This window comes from Anas platyrhynchos, chromosome 7 (assembly GCF_047663525.1).
Source record: "Anas platyrhynchos isolate ZD024472 breed Pekin duck chromosome 7, IASCAAS_PekinDuck_T2T, whole genome shotgun sequence".
Classification (NCBI taxonomy): domain Eukaryota; kingdom Metazoa; phylum Chordata; class Aves; order Anseriformes; family Anatidae; genus Anas; species Anas platyrhynchos.
The window spans coordinates 12,728,544-12,746,380 of record NC_092593.1 but is presented as its reverse complement, the minus strand read 5'-3'; the positions used below and the strand labels follow the sequence as shown (position 1 = coordinate 12,746,380).

The window sequence follows — 17,837 nt, the reverse complement described above, 5'->3', positions numbered from 1 at the left end:
GAGGGGATGGAATAGCACCTTTAAAGCTGTTTACTGGAGTGGTGCAATATAATTTAGAACACCATCTCTGGCCATCTCTCAGAGCCAGGAAAGAGATTGATGCAGGAGCTTCTTCAAATCACTGTGCCACTCAAGAATCTACCCAAGCAAGAGGACTTTCTTAGTGGCTGATTCAGAGCTACTTCATTCTGCTAAAGTGGTTCAAAGTAGTTTGAACAGAGGAGAGAGTTGTGTGCTCAGCTGTTTAATGTTCTCTCGCAGGTTTCCACTCTGCATATGTGAAAATAATCAGTTACCTTGGTCTTCATTGAGCAACATCTTTTGAAGGAATACATACTGAAGAATGGAGTCACAGTGGTCTCTTACAGGTTCAAAGAGAAAACCAAAACAGCACATTACTAGCCTGCATTGCTAATTGCATCTTCAATGGCAGGCCAGCCAAGGGTGTCTCTACACAGCAAAATAAAACTCTCTAGAAATATCTGTGCTAATTTACCAATGCATGTGTTTTAGTATACCTGTCAACAGTACATACCTGTTTTCACTGAGCAGTACATGAATTTGTGTTGCTAATACCACATGGTGCATTAGGGATGTTGTTTAGTGGGTGATTATTGTTGGCAGGGAGATGGTTGGACCAGATGATCTTGGAGGTCTCTCCCAACCTTAAGGATGAGTCTATTACTTGGATTCAGACTTTGACATGACATTAGATTTTACTATATAGACACACTTTTGTTGCTTTCACCCACAGAAATAAAGTACGGCCAACTGAGCTTTCAAATACTGGTGTAGATCTTGAAATGTTAGTCCTCAAAGTCCTGCTTCCATTTATCAAGCAAATACCATTGTACCACATTACTTAATGTGAGACATTGCTATGAGTGTAACCCATGACAAAACAATGAAAACTTGAATGCGTTAAATGCAGAATTAGGTGACTAGTTGAGTGATAATATATCGCCTAACCTAATGAGAAGACATTACCTTTAAATAATGGACCACATCATAGATTTAATTATCCCAAGGCAAGATAGTAGGTGCTTCATGCAGACAAGGTCAATTACCTTATCCAGAAGAGCCTGTTTGAAGTGTATTATGAATAATTCACAGACATAGAAATTAGCTTTGAAAAAGTGTCCCAGCTATAATGTGGTGAAAGCATTCAATTTCTTTCTTAATGTATTTAAGATAACACCCAAAGGACAATTATGGCTGCTTAACTGTAAGACTACTTAAGTGACAAGAAATGACAATTGTATGGTCAAATTCATGTTCATGTATTATGCAGAGGGAAGCCTTGTCATTGTAGCATATTCTTATCAGGCCACAAGAAGCTGATTTCAAACATCATCTTGGTATTTTTAAATGCAAAATGAAATTTCATCGAAGATCGATTTATTTATTAATTTGTCTCAATAGAGAAAAATCAGTTGCTGCTGTGCTAGCTTTGTTTATTAAGGGCCTTTATTTCTTTGGATTTCTGGTGTAAAAATGAAGGTCCAGACAGCTTAACTAACTTGTACGATTTTGGAGAGTCTGACAAACCTGACAGTGGAACCAGAACATTTAATTTTCCATCTTTAATCAGAAGGCCAATCTTCTGTTATAAGAGTTAAATCATGCTGTTTCAAAGACAGTATTGTTCCAGTCTAGGGCTATTTAGCATTAGAGTTGAAATGATGACACTAGCTATGGTAACAGAATACCTACTCACTTGACATATGGTGACCTTAGGTGTGAATTAGAAATGCAATAAACCTGAAAGTCTGGGGAATAACATGATCTCTCAGCATATTTTGATTCCACAGGCAAAACAATAACCTTAGCTTTCTCTCTTTGACTTTGCAATAAGTGGTAACAGCCAGGGGAAGTCCCTAGAGGGCTGCAGTTTTCTAAGACGCCTGGCAAGAACATGGCTAATTCATCAGGTACTCGGTTTAAGTGTCTAAATGTAATAGTGACATTTCATGGCCTTTGAGTTTACCTGCTTTATTTGCTTGAAAGGGAAAGTTCAGCAGAATTTTAGAGGGTGCTATAGAATTGCCTATCTAATGAGGCATACAGCCGGCCTAATCCTGTTTCCATTCAAGTCAATGTCAAGAATCCCATTTAGTTAGGAGCAGACATGGGATCCCTGGCACTTTCAAAAGGCAGTTTGAACAAAGGGGAATAAAATTTTGATGCAGTGTCCATATATGTAACAAGCTGCTAAAATAGGTGATCAAGTAGGAAACAGCCACAAATAAACAGGAAAGAAACTTTCCATTAAAGCAAGCATAGTGGAAAACAGAAAGCATGATTGTGGTATTCTCAATCTTTCTCAAGGACCGATTCTCCAAAAAAGTTTAAGAATTTCTTTTCCTGTTTCTTCACACAGTCATTGCCCTCCACTCTGGTGTTTTTTGGGAAGACTTGATAAATACTAGTCTGAGCCTGAGAGACTTGCTAGTTGATGTACTTATTTGCATGCATGAATGCGAACAGATGTTTACATGGTACTGTTAAGTAGGCCAGCTGTTAGGGAGCCATTTATGTATTTTATTTAAAAGTACAGCTATATGCTCAAGTACTTTAGTCACAATGTAGAGAGAAAAGAAACCCAAATTCAGAAAAATACATTTGTTCCTGTGTTTGGGGGTTGCTTCTTTCACGCACATTAGTTTTCTATATGTATATCTGAATTTACAGCGTAATAGAGCTGTATCTTAACCTGAATCTTGGGACATCTGCACTTTATCTTGATCAGTTGCATGTGAGTGGAAGAAAATAAACAGCACAAAGTCAACATTGCCAAACACTGATTTGGAGGGAGGAGGGGAAGTTGACACTTCTTTAAAAGAGGTTACATATTGCTGATTGATTCTGCAGCCTGTTCAATAATTAGGCACACATTAGGGTAATGTTTGTCTTTTCATTTGTCTGCTCTTCAGAGAAAGCATAATCTTTAGGAGTGTGTTATAGCCATAAATGTGTAACTTATATTTCTTAATTCCTTAATGTACATAGATATAAAGACATGTTTGGAGGGAGTAGCTTGTGTACAATTTTAAAAGTAGTTTGGCCCTTGAGGATTCCCATTATGTTCAATGTGGGACTAACTCTAAAATATGAATCTCATCCATGACTTTTGTGTCAATTTGTATTTGTCTTGAGGACAGTACACTCAGTTAAGGAGCCTTCCTTCCTGTTGGAAGGAAAGATGATGATGTATGTGGTGATCTTGTGGGATTTTTTTTTCACTGTCGTGATCCAGCACTCGAGAAAGATTTTTGCCTTCTTCTTTCACCTTTTACCTGTGATTAAGGATCCATGGTAGAAAGTTATCTTGTACATAAAGATCTTGATTTCATTAAGCTCATGAAATCTCTTTAAGAGATTTTTTCTTTTTTTTTTTTCATTAAGCTATTGAAATCTCATGAATTGAGATTTCAATAAGTTCACAGGTTGACTGAATAGTTCTGATGATGGTTCTCTTGCTGTTAGATACAGAAGGCATATAGACATAGCCATCTCAGTTGTGCTGAAAATAAGATAAAATGAACACAAGATTAATTACAATTGAAAATAGGGACTGTAACCTTGTTGAATATATATTCCATGGGAAGAAAACGGGAAAAAAAAAAAAAAAAGTATTTGATATGCTTATTGCAGCCTGTGTGATCCTCAAGGGATGTGGCAGCTCGAGTTCTCTCAAGTCAAGGGCTCTGCTCCAGTAGCGCCAAGAAATCAATAAATGAGGCCAGGTCATCTTCTGCTGGGTTGGGAAAAGACATCTGACCTGCAGAGGGTAGGGAGTGCTGTGTCTGAAAACTGTTAAGGTTTGTTGTTGACTCTGAAATTGGGCACACGCTGCTACATTTCCCAGAGCTACTGCAGTGTGTGCATGTGCATGCATGTGGTGGGGGAAGAAATCTGTCTCCACTCCATTATGTTCATTTTCAGCACTTGGGAAAAGGGGGAGAGGAGGATGGAATGGGAAAGATGGAGGTGTGTAATGCAATTTTCTGCCTTTCCCTACATGTAAATGCTCCTGTGCTGGAGTAAGAGTGAGCTGAGTTAATCTCCTTGTACATGTGTTACCTAACACAATATTGGTGGCATCTTGTGGCTAGCTACGTGGTTATTGTAATTCTGCAATCTCTGCCATTCCAGTATTTACTTCAGTGGTGAAGCTACAGCTGAGTTCTTCCTTCTGCTCCATAAGCAGAAAACAGCCTTTTGAGCTGAAAAATAATCCCTGTTAGTTACAGTAGAGCTACAGAGAAATTCATACTCCATCCAATGTAGTCTGCGCATGAATGTATATACACACCTTTGTCTATACCCTTCAATTTGCTGCAGTTGGATACTCAGGGACTTGGCATCAATTAAATAGCAAAAACTAAATAGAGAATCTATTCTAAAAATGTAAACTTATTGTTAGGAGTATGAAGGAAAACGAGTTGAGAATTGATTAAGCTCCTCCACAGAGAAGACAGATTGTCATTTTGACCTTTAAAGCTGTTCAGGATCTATCAACAGGACCTTCTTCTGAATATAGTATTCTATGAATTTTTTCATTTATATTCTCTTGCTTTTCTCCTTACATACTGGCTTGGAGCCAGTTCATTTCATGGTCTTGCCTATACATATGTTCTGCTACAGCTGCATTTTTCCAAAGTGCCCAATTTCACTACACTCTAGCCTTACTTAGGATGACAAATGATGCCCCTGCTGTTCTGACCAACAGAAGTGTAATTGCAGCCCAAGAAGGGGATGGCTGAACCAACACAGTGCTATAGTTTGAGTACATCCTTAAGATGAAACTGAGTGTATTTGTTTATTGTAGTGAAGTTTCTGATTCTTCCTCTTAAAGCATTAATTGCTGACATTAATTGTAACATTGAGGAAAACAGAATTGCTCAGCAGTTGAAAGCAGTGTCAAATCAGCAGTCATTTATTTTCCTTTTCTCTATAATGTGTTGTAACACATCAGACTATAAGCAAATTTAATGAGTTGCAGTAATGCTTGTGCCCACTCACAGATAATGGGATGCAGTTCGATTTTTATTTTTTTTTTTTTTTTGATAAAGCACTTGTAGCTGGTTTTTCTCCACTGCTGTGTTGGGTATCCAGATGGGTGCTGTTAGGATCACAGGAATAACAACTGAATGTTGTCTTTTTCTGATTAATATGTTTTGGGAGCACAAAATAAACCCAGTTCAACTGGCTGTGTGAGAGTTCAGTGGGGATGTAACAGAAGAGTAGGAGCACTAGTCCAAGCTGCCTTGTTGCTCATAATTAGTATAAAACTTGGAAATGTGCCTCTCTAAACTCTTTCTGGATGTTAGCCTCCCTTTTCCTTCCCTCCCCTCTCTTCTCCTCCCCTCTTCTCTGTTGTTGTTTGTTTACAATGTTTGCCTTTTAAACTACAGCAACTATATTATGTACTCTGCACAGGTACTCTTTCAGCTGTTTGGTGTAAATCTAAACACTCAGCTATTTTATTTTATTTTTGTCTCTGGCTGTTACAGAAAGATGTATGGGGAACAGTACCAGATTTCTTCCTAACAAAGGTGTTTGTTTATCTAATTAATATCACAGGTAACTTTAGATGTTCACATCTCATTTTCAAAGGATTCTTTCCAAAACAGAAGCATCATACCAGTAATATCTCTGATAGCTATTATCAGGTTTAAGAAAATCCTCTCATTTATGTAATTAGGGATTGCAGCTTCAAAGTGATTAACAATATGTTATTACCTTTTCTAATTTATGTTCTCTTAAGAACATTTTTTCTATTTTTATTCTAGTTCAGGAATTCAGCATATTTACAGATGATATTTTGTGTTTTCTTTAAGACCAATCTAAGCCATGAAAGTCAGTAGTTATTATCAGCCACTTACAGGAACCAGTTTGTGGTTGCCCTACAAAAAGATACTCTGAAAATGACATTGTCTCAATGACTTTCTGATTAGATTCACCATGTGTAAATAGATGTTATTTTCTAACTGTCTACCATGCTGGGAACTGAAAGACAAGATGTGTTCTTCCTGTTTTGTGAATCAATATTACTAATAATTATTCTCTATACCCAAATCTAGTTTTTCTTATTCCTATAGGCTGTCAACATAAGTATGATGGCAATAAAATTAACCTGCCTTTTGTGGAGGGTTTTCAAATAAGAAGACAGTACATTTCAGTCACTAGTGACTGTGCTGCTGTAATGTTAGCAGGAGGGGAAAAATAATAATAAGGATACTTTTCTCATTAATGTTGGGAGTTAGAACTGCATATCCAGGAAGCAGTTCTGTTGAGTAAGGTAATTTCATTTTTACTTAGATACTCTTCAAACTAAAGGGAGGGAGAAGAACTATTATTAGTATATATAGTCTCTCCCAAAGGACTAAGCAAAGGTTGCTCTCCACAGCCCATTTTCCGTGTTTCTAATAAGACATGTCCCAATTTTATCTATTTTCATCTTATAGTCTATCAAATCACATTTTTGCTGTGACCATGATCCAGCAAACCATCCATGGATACCTGCAAGTGTTGGATTAAACCTTGTATTATTTCCACTCTATTTCAATTGACTTGTGTCCATAAACATTGGCAACCTGCTCTGGCTTTCAGACTACTGTTAGACCAGATTGAAGACCTGTTTTTCTGTGGAATTTCTTGATGAAGAGCTCAGGCAGATAGGCAGCTAAGAGTCCATGAGACTGGGAGCTGTGCAAATCTGTGAGCTTTGCTGTACAGCTCTGCCGTTGCACCACATTAAGTGCAAAAGTGCTGCAGGTAGGGTTCCTCTGTTACTCTCCATCCATGCCCTATCCCAAAAGCTTGAGCTGTTGCTGTGTCTCTTTCAAGAACAAATGGATCAAATATATAATTAATTTCCCCTTTCTACCATCTTCAAAAATATATCTCCTTCAGGGCTTTATTTCAGTCTCTGCATACCTGCAGATGGTGCTTTTATCTGTATCAATGACAACCACAGAATATGTCTAAGGAGTTCTTACAAGTTGACTCTGTTTCAGAACAGCCTGAAGTAGTGGGCTGGAATAGATGTTTAAAAGAGGTCCCATCCAGCTTCAAACACTCTGCTTCTGTGAATGCTCTCATCCTCAGTGAGTGCAGGTCAGCACAGCTACACTCTTTTCACTGGAGCCAGATCCATTTATAACAGTTGTTGCATCTGGCTGGTTTCATCCCTAGAAAATCATAGTGAATGAATGAGCTGTAAAATGTTTCTTTTTGGCAGTCTTTTCTGGGGCAGTTGCTCGTAAGATAATTTTTACAGTGCTATGAAAGTTGTGTCATGTCAACATTCCCATGAATAACAGATGAAAACTAAGTTTTCTCGTGGTGAAATGATTGGCTTACAGTTTGTTGCACCATCCATAGCCTTTGATGTTTCAACTATTGCCCCCTATCCACTGTGATGTATTTCTAGGCTCTGAAATTGCTTCCTCTATGAAAACTTAAATAGCGTTTCCCCCACTGCTGGAGATGGACTTCTATTTGGAATGGGTAAGATGGTACTGGTGAAAGAAGATGAGAATGAGCACACAGGAGCTGAAAGAGCAGTGTGAAGACAACATATGATGGCATCAACTTATTTCTTTTTTTTTTTTTTTTTTTTTTTTTTTTTCTGGCTACACCTATGGCTTAGGTGTAGCCAGACTTCTGAGCTGGACTTGCTCTTCTGGCCTAGGCAGGGTCATGCTGGTTGCATTGCTTACCCATTGCCATTATTCACTTGCAATTGAATCCAGGTCACTGACAGGGATTTGGTCACAGCACAGAGGAAGGATATGAAATGATGTCATTGGCCTATCTGTTAAGGCAGTACAGATTTTTTCATCTGAATTTACTTGGATGTGTTAGGCTAATAAAGAAAATGAGATAGAAAAGTTGAATGAGGGAGAAGAAAAGAATTAAAAGCAAGAGAGACAGGATTTGGAGTAAAGCTGAGATGAAATGTGGGAGATAAAGTAGATCAGGTAAAATACTTTGTTTCAGCAGCATAGTTCATCTTCAGCAAAAGCAAAACTCCTGAGGATTCAAAACTAATGTTTTCTCTCCCTCCCTCCCCCCCTCCCTCCCTTCTCTTTCCTCTTTCCTCCTTCTTCCTCCCTTCCTCCCTTCTTTTTTTGTATGTCCTAAAAGCTTCAATCTTCTATGCATTTTTGGTTTCCGGTTGTTTTTCTTGCTGCTGGGTTTTCTTCCTCACCTGTACGCATAAGCTGTTCCCATAGTCTCTCTTGTTGGCTCAAGGCCCTCTTGGATCTTTCAAGAAACTTGTCACTTGGCCAGAAATTTATTGAGAAAGCAGCCCAGCCTGAGCTGGCAGAGTGTTCATAATATTTTCAGTCATCTTTGGCCTTCTGCAGAGACATACATGTACACTAGGCATAAAATTTTAATCTTGATGTAAATTCAACCTTCCCCGTCATATAAAAGTATTTGGGTATCAAATGTCTATTCCCATCTTCAGATTTCTCTGAAATCATCATCAACAAAGGTTGATGATGATTTCGCCTTACTGAAGTACAGTAAGTGTAGGATGGTAACAACTCTGTCATTACAACTCAGCAGTTTTGCTCATTAGCCTTTTGTCAAATTGAGAAGAAGTAAAAGTCCATGTTTATTTACCTTCTTTCTGCCCATTCTCATCTGCAAGAATATCTTAACAACTCCGGGAAGAACAGTGTGATAACAGCCATTCCAGAGGGAGAAGACAACTATTTCTGCTGCAGTTTTTTGTTGTTGTTTTTTCTATTCTTTTTAATGCAATTACTTCAGCCTGAGACTGTATGGCAGTAGTGCATCTTGGCAGCAAAGCTGAATAATAAGAAAGAAAAAGTCAGTGAAACAGTGCCTTTTTTCCCCTCATTCTAACCACACTTTAAAAAAAAAAAAAAAAAAAAAAAAAAAAAAAGTTTAAAATTAGGGTCAGATTTTGTGAGTAGGTAACATTTGCCTGGGAGTGGGTCTATTGGTGTTAGCAGAACTACTTCAGTTTTTGATAGCTGCTCTGAATAAAGATTACAGGATCTGACCACAAATTGAAGTCAAATTCAGTGGAAATCTTAATAACATTGGCTGGCAGCATTGCTATTCAGTACAGAATGGCATCTGTCTTGCTACTGTTTGACCTCCTGTGGTTTCCAGTGAAGTTGCATTTGTCATCTCTGAAAATTAGGTCAGTGGTATGTGGATGTCAATTTAAAGAAAGAAAAAGGACAGTAAAACCTAATTTCACAGTTGGCATGGGGGAAGTTGTGGGTAAAAGGAAACAAGTGTTAAATGGTCATTATTGCTATACTGAAAGGAGAAGAAACAAGCAGAAAGCAAGTATGTGTCCATATAAAAGCACTGTAGTGTGGTACAAAAACAATTGAACAATTTGATGGCTCAGTCAGTAGTTAAAAAGAAACATGTCATAGTGTGTTGTTTTATTATTATTAATTATTTTTTTGGCTCCATATTAAATACATTACATTTTTCCAAGACAAACTGATCTGGAGTTTGCTTTCAATTGTGATATACCACCTGCTGCCACCTCAGAAGAAAAGTGCTGCTTCTTACCTGCTGGGGCAGAGCCATGAGTCCCTCACAAATGTGTATAAACCTATGAGCAACTTGGTTTTGCCATTAATTGTCAGCGCTTGCTTCAAAGAAGAGGTAGGATGTACTGGTTAATGCAACACAGCCTGAGTTTGTGTCACACACAAACATTAGTTTATTCTTCCAAAATTGTAAATTGCCATTTAAACCAATACAGAATCAGAGTCATTAGCACCATAGACCTCTTTATTGAATAAACAGACTCTAAGAATTTTTTATTTTGTATTATCCATTCAATAATTATTTTGTATTATCCATATGGAATATTTCTCCACTTTATCCATAATTTTAAGCAAAATTACTATATAAACGTTTCTTGTTATTTATTTATTTTTTCCTCCTGAAAAGGCCAAAGGGTAGAGATAGGCAGCAGTTTAATTAGAGAAGGTTAGGCTGCAGCTGAATTTCTAAAAGTTCTTTAAAAAAGCTAGAGAAATGATGTGATGGAAACAAATCAAAACCACGGGAAAACAGGATCATGGTAAACTCTTGAAAAAAAAAAAAAAAAAAAAAAAAAAAACAAACTTTGAAAAACCTTTGAATCACTATTTCCCTTGTTCTCATTCTCTTAATCCTTTCTCCATTTTTTTTTTTCTTCAAAAAGCCTTTTAAAAATGGATCATCTGAGAGAATAATTTGTCCTCTGGATTGGCCTCTGCATTCAGTTATTCAGGTTGACATTGCCACACATGAGTTTACATAGACTTGCCAACTGATTGTTTTACCTGACATTCAGAATACCGTGTGAGCTGTTTGCAGGATCTGATTTTGTTGAAGTCATTCATGCAAACTGGTATTTGAAGTTTTTTGAGTATTGTAGCAAAGAATTGTCTTTGATTGTTTTATTCAATTCTAGAATCAGTATTTTCCCAGTTTTCATCGTCTCTTGATAATGTGTATCTTTCCACTTACGAGAAGACAGCATATATGTAAATTAGTCTTCTCTTTTATCGGTAAGATATAGGCGTAAGATTTAATTCCATTCTCTACTTAACTCAGTTTGACTTCGGAGAGGAAACTGAACATAAGACTGCCAAGAGAATGTTGTTTAAATACAATATGGTTTCAGTATTTCAACAGACAGATACAAATAAATTGGCATGCTATGATGGTGGGAAAGGCCTTAAACTGACTTGTTTCAGTATTTTCAGTATCTAAGTGCAGAAGCCTTCCATGTGTACGCAATTACTGGAGATAGAATTTAAATTTGTACAGCACAGGAGTTTAACACAGGATCAAGTTTATCTTGTTATATTTCTATCATTAGATTTTTGTTTGTAGCAATAACAAAAGCCACCTGGCAAATGATACAGACAAATCTTGAAAGACATTCCAAGCATAATAGTGTTAAAAATGCATGGCTTATTTTAACTCATGTTTTATAAACATAAAAGCCAATGGCAGGAGTTTCTGCCTATAGGAAAGTAATCTATATACATAGTATTTTCAACCTAAATGCTGTTGGAATATGCTGATTCTCCCCCTCCTCCAGCTTCTATGTGCCTACACAAATAATTTTTGAAATCATTGTCTGCCATTTAAAACACAAACAAGCATAAGGTAACTCATATCACTAGCAATTTCAATGCCTTCTAATACAGAAAATTAGGGAACTGACAATACAAGGGAGATTTAGGCAGACGGACATTTTCTAGTAAGGTGGTAGAGGGACACCAAATATGTGTCCAGCCACTCCTGTCTCCACATGAGCCAGATATGTACTGCAGGTGAATTTCATCTCAAGCCCTATCTCTTTTTAAGGCTCACTGGGAACAACCTTTATGTGTCTCACCGTACTGTCTTCATAGTCCTTAGCCTCTGTGCTCATGAACTGTATGGTCTGTTCCAGCTTTGCTTCTGCTAAAGTAGATTTCATGGAACTAATAATGAACAGTTTAGTTAAGCTCATTGGAAGGGCACATACTGGAGGTCTGCTGAAGAACTGAAGTCCGAAAGGAGCTCACACTCTGCCTTTCAGGATGGAACGAAACTGAGTTTTTGGCTGTGTTTCAGTATTGTATATGCCAGGGTTTCCAAAGTCTTATTTGGGCATTCAGGTTTTGGGCATTCAGCTGTTGAATAGCTCAACAGACCACACAGGACCAGGCTGTAGAGGCAGTTAGAAAAAAAAAAAAAAAAAAACATAAAAATGGTCAACCGAAGATGAAACCTCTTCTTCTTTTTCAGAACACCAATACCAACCTTGCTTTCTGCAGCTTGTGCCTGGCATTGTGAACACACATCAGTACTTGGTTTGATACAAAATACTGTCTCCCTTTATTTAATGTCATAGTAAATTCAGGTAAAAACAGTGATGTTACTATCACAGTTGTTTGTAGAGTCTCCCAGACAGCATCATGACAGAAATGATTATCATCTTCTGTAGGAAATGTAAAATCTTTGCCTTTTTGGAGAATTTTATTATCAAAATTACAACTTTCTAAAGGCTGATTGAAATAACCTAGTCTCTAGTTCTTATGGGTTCAGTCATCTCAGGCTTGTTTGCTTTCTCTGGTTTGGGATTGTTTCACAGATTTTCTCCTTAAGAACCATAGAATGAAGTTCAAAGACAACCTTAATAAATTTATTATAGCTGATTTTATTTTTTCAGTTCTCAATAGGTGAAAACGCATAGAAAATTGTACTTCAGTTTGTGCAGCAGACTTTTGACTTCCTTTTTTTGATTAAGTAGTGTATTGTACGTATGTTTGATTAAGTAGTGTATTGTATGTAGTGTATTTTTTGATTAAGTAGTGTATTGTTAGGTACAACGTAAGCACAGAATAAAGAAAGAGGAGCACTTTTATTAAGTGGACTTTTTGGCTTAGAAATTTTAAAGCATGTTGACCTATGTAGCCATTAGTTTCTGTGTCCATGTTAACACCTTGATTAACATAACTGATCTAAGTCTGAGGCTTTATCATGGAAAGGAAATTGATTCATTTGGAGGTGGAAGAGAATTGATAATGCTTTGAAAAAAAAAATATAATAATAATAATGATAGTAATGATTACAGAATGGGAGGTACTGTAACAAATCTACAGACTTAGAAGAAAGAACATTAGTCAACACTTGTTGGCCAGACTCAATCACAATGTAAGGCATCCTCCAGATTTGTGATTGTACAATGATGTAAACTTCCTTAAAAGAGCTTGGGAATAGATTGATGTTGATAGTACAATATACTTTACTTCAGCATTACAGGTATATGACAGACAATATACATTTCAGTAATTCCTAAACACTTCAGACATTGCTTAAGTCCCATAGATTTAAGAGCTTTGCTGAATAGGTCTGCTATTTCTCATATGTTAAAAATAAGCACATGGAAAAGAGTTTTGAATAATCAGGGCATAATTTTCCATAATACTACAATTGATCTCAAAGAGACTACTTAGGGAGAAATAATTTTTTCACCTTGAGTAAAGAGTGACAGAATTGTGCCTAATAAATAGAATTTTGGAAAAAAAAAAAAGTGTTTTTGTTTGTTTGTTTGTTTGTCTTATAGTCTATCCCTTGACAAAATAAGATTGTTCCTTATACTGTTTAGTTCTGTTGTTTTTAGCTCTGTATTTAATTCAGTTTTAAGTGTCTCAAACTGTGGTGCTTCTTCCACTTCCTCAGTCTATATCATAAATCTTATTTGTATGTTTGCTCAGTATTGCTTGATAATACATAACAGAAATTGAAAGATGTTAGAAAACTGCTCGTTCTTAATTCCTGTGAATGATTGTTTATTGTTTATTTCACTGTTATGCTAAAGTATGTAATGATTTCTGCCAAAAGAATCTAAGACACAGGTTGAATTTGATTAATGAATACCATTATTTGCTGATAGCCTGAAGGATTTATCTTTTATCTAAGTATTTTTTTTCCAGAAAAGGCACTTTTAAAATTAAATTAAGCAATTCTGTATAAATGCCTATTCCAGCTGCTAGACAAATCACCCTTTTATTCAATTAGCATTACTATTCAAAGCTTTATCAAGTAAGTTCCTAATAATATAGTACAGACTTATTTCACTGGCCACAGCATCAACTCTCACAACGTCAGCTGAAAAGAAAAAAATGAAAACATTTTTTATGTTGACAAAAATCTGAGAACTAAAATGGTGGTGCATATTTTTGTAAGATGAATCCTTAGATGTTCTTGAACTATGATTTTTCTAATGAGTACCACTGGGTATTGGTCAAAATCTTCATGTCTTAATTGTTGGTATCATGAGAATGGAGTTACTCTTCCTATTTTTATTTCCTTTTTGCATGAGTTTACAGTTCAGCAGCCTAAGCTTAGAAGGAAAACAAATATGAATTAATTTTGCCAAGTGATTCTAAAACTCATTTTAATTAGTCCCTTACACTCTACAGTTAACCTTGATTGCATTTCATATTTTACACTTTCTTGCTTTGTGTAATGAGGAATGCTTCCTACTAATAATGTTACTAAAGCAGAAGAATAAATTGATGCATTTTTCTACATTAGTGTTGCAGTTTATTTTTCAAGCTTCTTTGATCAGAAAGATTTGATATGTCAGTTTTGCTAAATTTGCTATCTACCTGTACGTGTAACTGATTACATTTCTTGATTTAAGGATTAAGAAGTCAATGGAAAAGTTAGCTGAGCTAGAAGACAAAGTCAATTTTAGCAAAATGTTAATCCATGGATTTCATTATATTTGAATCTGCTTACTGTAACTGGCTATTAATATTTAATGTTTCATGTAAAACAGATTATGAAATTTAAACAAAAACTACCTTGCCTTATATAAATACATAGATCTTAGAGCTCCTGTAGATAGAAAAATACTTCACAGAGATAATTTAATTCATAAGTAGGGAAATCTTTTTCCCCACTTATCTCCTACCTGACTATGTAATCCAGGATGTTCTAATATCTTATGAAGCTTAGCATTTGCAGATTTCACCCTTGGAGAGCATATTAAAATCCCTAGTCCTGCTCCCTTAGAAAATGATAGAAATTTTGTTCTTATTTTCAAAAGGAGCTGGATTAGGCCCATAGTAATAGGTGAGTTTTTGTGTTATTTCAGAAGATTTTTACTCTTTGTATGAATTCTAATATGAAAATACTGATCTAAGAGCTGGTATTTACTTCACGATGCTTAGATTCTGCAGGAGGTCTTTGGTCTTTGATTCAAGACAGCTATGCAATATGAGTCATGGCAGAAGAATTGCTTTCAGACTCCTTCAGTGATCAGATCTCCCCTCTAGCATCATGCAAACACTCTGGACACAGCTGGTGCAGACAGTAGCATTGGGATTGCATGTCAAAAGTCTTTGCAGATAAAATGCACCAAGATTCTCATGGTGTTTGGCATATGAGACCAATGGGGAAACATCTGCTCCTCAAACCAAATGGTATTACCATATAGCGATTGCTTTCTCAACATGTTTTCATTAAAATGGAATTTGGGCAAAGCTTATGGTTTGTAATTTCTCCACTTTGCATCTTTTCTTTCAGTATTATTTAACATGTCCACCTCCATTCTCTTTTTCATTCTCAAGAGATTCCAATTTGCTTATCAAGTTCTCTTTCTTTGTCTTCTCCCCCCTTCCCCCCCTCCCCCCCTTTCATCCAGATGGAATGCCATTTGCTTGGTGGGTTGGCCGTGCCAATGAAAAGCATCTTTACTGGGGAGGATCTCTTCCGGGCATTCAACAGTGTGCATGTGGACTGGAAGAAAGTTGTCTGGATATGAGATATTTTTGCAACTGTGACGCAGATAGAGAAGAATGGTAATAATTTTCATGTGTATGGTAGTGTCTGTGTGACAGCTGGGGGTAGAAAGTAGGGCAAGAAGGCTTAAATCTTCTGTTAATGTATGTCGGGGGAAATCTGAATGGTTTGAGTATAATCAAATGAGAAAGAAATTCAAAATAAAATTTACACTTCTGATTTCAGATTAATTTTTTTGTTTGAACCAAAGACAAGATATCTGGCTAAAGCAAGTTGCTGGGATAGGTTGACAAAAATCTTTGTTTTTATTTGTGTGAAAGTTTCCATTGATTGAGTTGGATGAGTAAAAGCTATAGGAAGTGGGTGCATGGAGATACATGAGAGCAGAAATTTCAGGAGTACACTGCAAAATTCAGGTACAGCTAGTTAAAGGATGAGAAATCTGTACTATCAAAAGGATTTGTATTTTTCATATGAAACATTGTACTTTAGGTACTTTAATGTTCTTTTACATTGTTTCCCAAGTTTGTTAATGTGAATGAAAGGACTTCCTTTGGCTCCTGTAGGTTTTGATTCTGTCTCCGTAAGAAGTTTTAGATTTATGGCATGGACATTCAAAGCCTTCCTTGGCTTCAGAGCTTAGCTTTGCCTGGATGTTGCATGAATTTCCTAAGGACACCTCACAACTTTCTTCCATTCTTCGTATCTTCATAGTCTCTCGAGTAGCTGGGAGCTAGTTGGTGAACTTTACAGTTAATTCTGTACTTGTGTTAGAGGGGACAGAAATGCCAGACAAGTGTTGAAAGGACAATTTGAAATACCGTGAAAATGTATGTGAAAACTCAGCTTCACCTGCTGTCTCTACTAGACTACTCACTGATAGGAGCAGCTGCCCTTTCTCTGAAGGGGAAAAAAAGTGTGTATATTTTAACATAGAATAGTTCAGAATTTAGGAATAATGGAAATGGGCAAGGGTGTCTTGCTATAATACAGTACTCTGTTTGAAATGGTGTCCAAATTATCCCTGTGAAATCTTCACTTAAAAGAGAGTCAGTACAAAGGAACCATAAGGGTTCTTGAAACAAGCAACATCCCCCTCCCCCCACCTCAAAAAAGAGTCAGAAATGATTTGACATTTTAAGTGTTATGGTTTTATGGTTTTTTGGTTGCTTGTAAGCAATATTTACAATAAGGCCTCATTTCCAGATAACGTGCATGTTCACTTGGACCCTTTATATCCCTGGAATCACTATTCACTTTCAAAGATCATAGTTCTAGAGGGATTTCTTTGAGAAGCTCTTTATGTAAATGTTAGTTTATGAATATAATTTGTATTGATTTGTACAGAAACACCTCGCTGTGCATGTTGATCTATCTTTTCTTTAATATTTGGTTACCAGAAACACTTTGGTAAGGTTTATACATGAGCATCAGAAGTATGCTTGTACTGGTGCCTGGCTGTGTTCATCATCCACATTTTTCTTTGCTTGGTGAGCTGCTGCTCTACAATATGCTGTGCTGTGCTGGTAACCTGAGATCGCAGGACAGTGCACCACAAGGTCATATTAACCAATGCAAGGTGAAAACTAAGCAAGTTATGCTGGGTGTGTTTATCACCACCACCACCACCACCCCACCCCCCACCCCCCCACAGTGATTTTGAACAGGAAGATAAACTTCAAACATATTTGACAGAGAAGTAGAACTCTCCAAAGTATTAGAAATTACATATTCTGTGAAAATTTATGCAAGGTTGAGGGGAAAAGGCCAATTAAAATCCACAAGAAGGAAGTTATGGAAGAAAAAGCTAACACTTCTGTTAGATTTTGGAAAACCCTCATGGGAGAGAGATGTTACATATCATGCTTCATTAGCATGGTAACTCACAGAGTTGCTTGTGTCTCCTAATTTTCCTAATTTCTTGATGATAGCAGGACACACACAGAAGTTTCCTCAGTTAAACTATCTACTGTTTGTTGGTTTGGGGCTGCAGGTGCTTTCTTTGTTTATTTTTTTTCTTCCTCTTTTTTTTTTTTCCTTTTTTTAAAATCCATTAGAAATCTGGTCATCTTTTGAATGGTATTCTAAGTTGCAGGTTGCCTGTTTAAAAGCTTTTTTTAAAAGTGACCTTTACAAAGAATTTCTAAACATAAGAAAATTTAATGCCTCTTGAAGATTACTTTTGTGCTTCTCTGCTTGAACACTGACCCCCTGATATATAATGAGCATTTGAATCTGAAACCTGCTGAGATCTGAACTGTGACTTTAACCTGCTATACATTATCTTGGAAGGAGTAAGACAGTAGTAGATGCATTTATTTGCCTTAGCATGAAATAAAATGGGTGCTAGAGAGTGGAAAATCAGAAAATTATTTTTATTCTTTTTAGATAAGTCAGGCTGCTCAGTGCAGCTCCAAGGTAGAAATTCACCAGAATGGCTGGAGCATCCTTTGGAAGAGGAGACAGGCTGAGGATTTTGCTCTGATTTTGTTTCCCTAGACTCTGTGTTGGGTGCAGAAGAACCTACT

At 36.6% G+C, this 17,837-nt stretch overlaps 1 protein-coding gene across 3 annotated transcripts in view; it reads left to right on the top strand.

The window, feature by feature from the left end:
* Positions 1 to 17,837, top strand: part of CNTNAP5 (contactin associated protein family member 5) — a 286,068-nt gene that overhangs the window by 211,090 nt on the left and 57,141 nt on the right. For all 3 annotated transcript variants that reach the window (XM_027461259.3, XM_038182237.2, XM_072040750.1), the window contains exon 15: positions 15,212 to 15,368. In XM_027461259.3, coding sequence (XP_027317060.2) covers positions 15,212 to 15,368 — 157 coding nt within the window. The remainder of the gene's footprint in view (positions 1 to 15,211; positions 15,369 to 17,837) is intronic.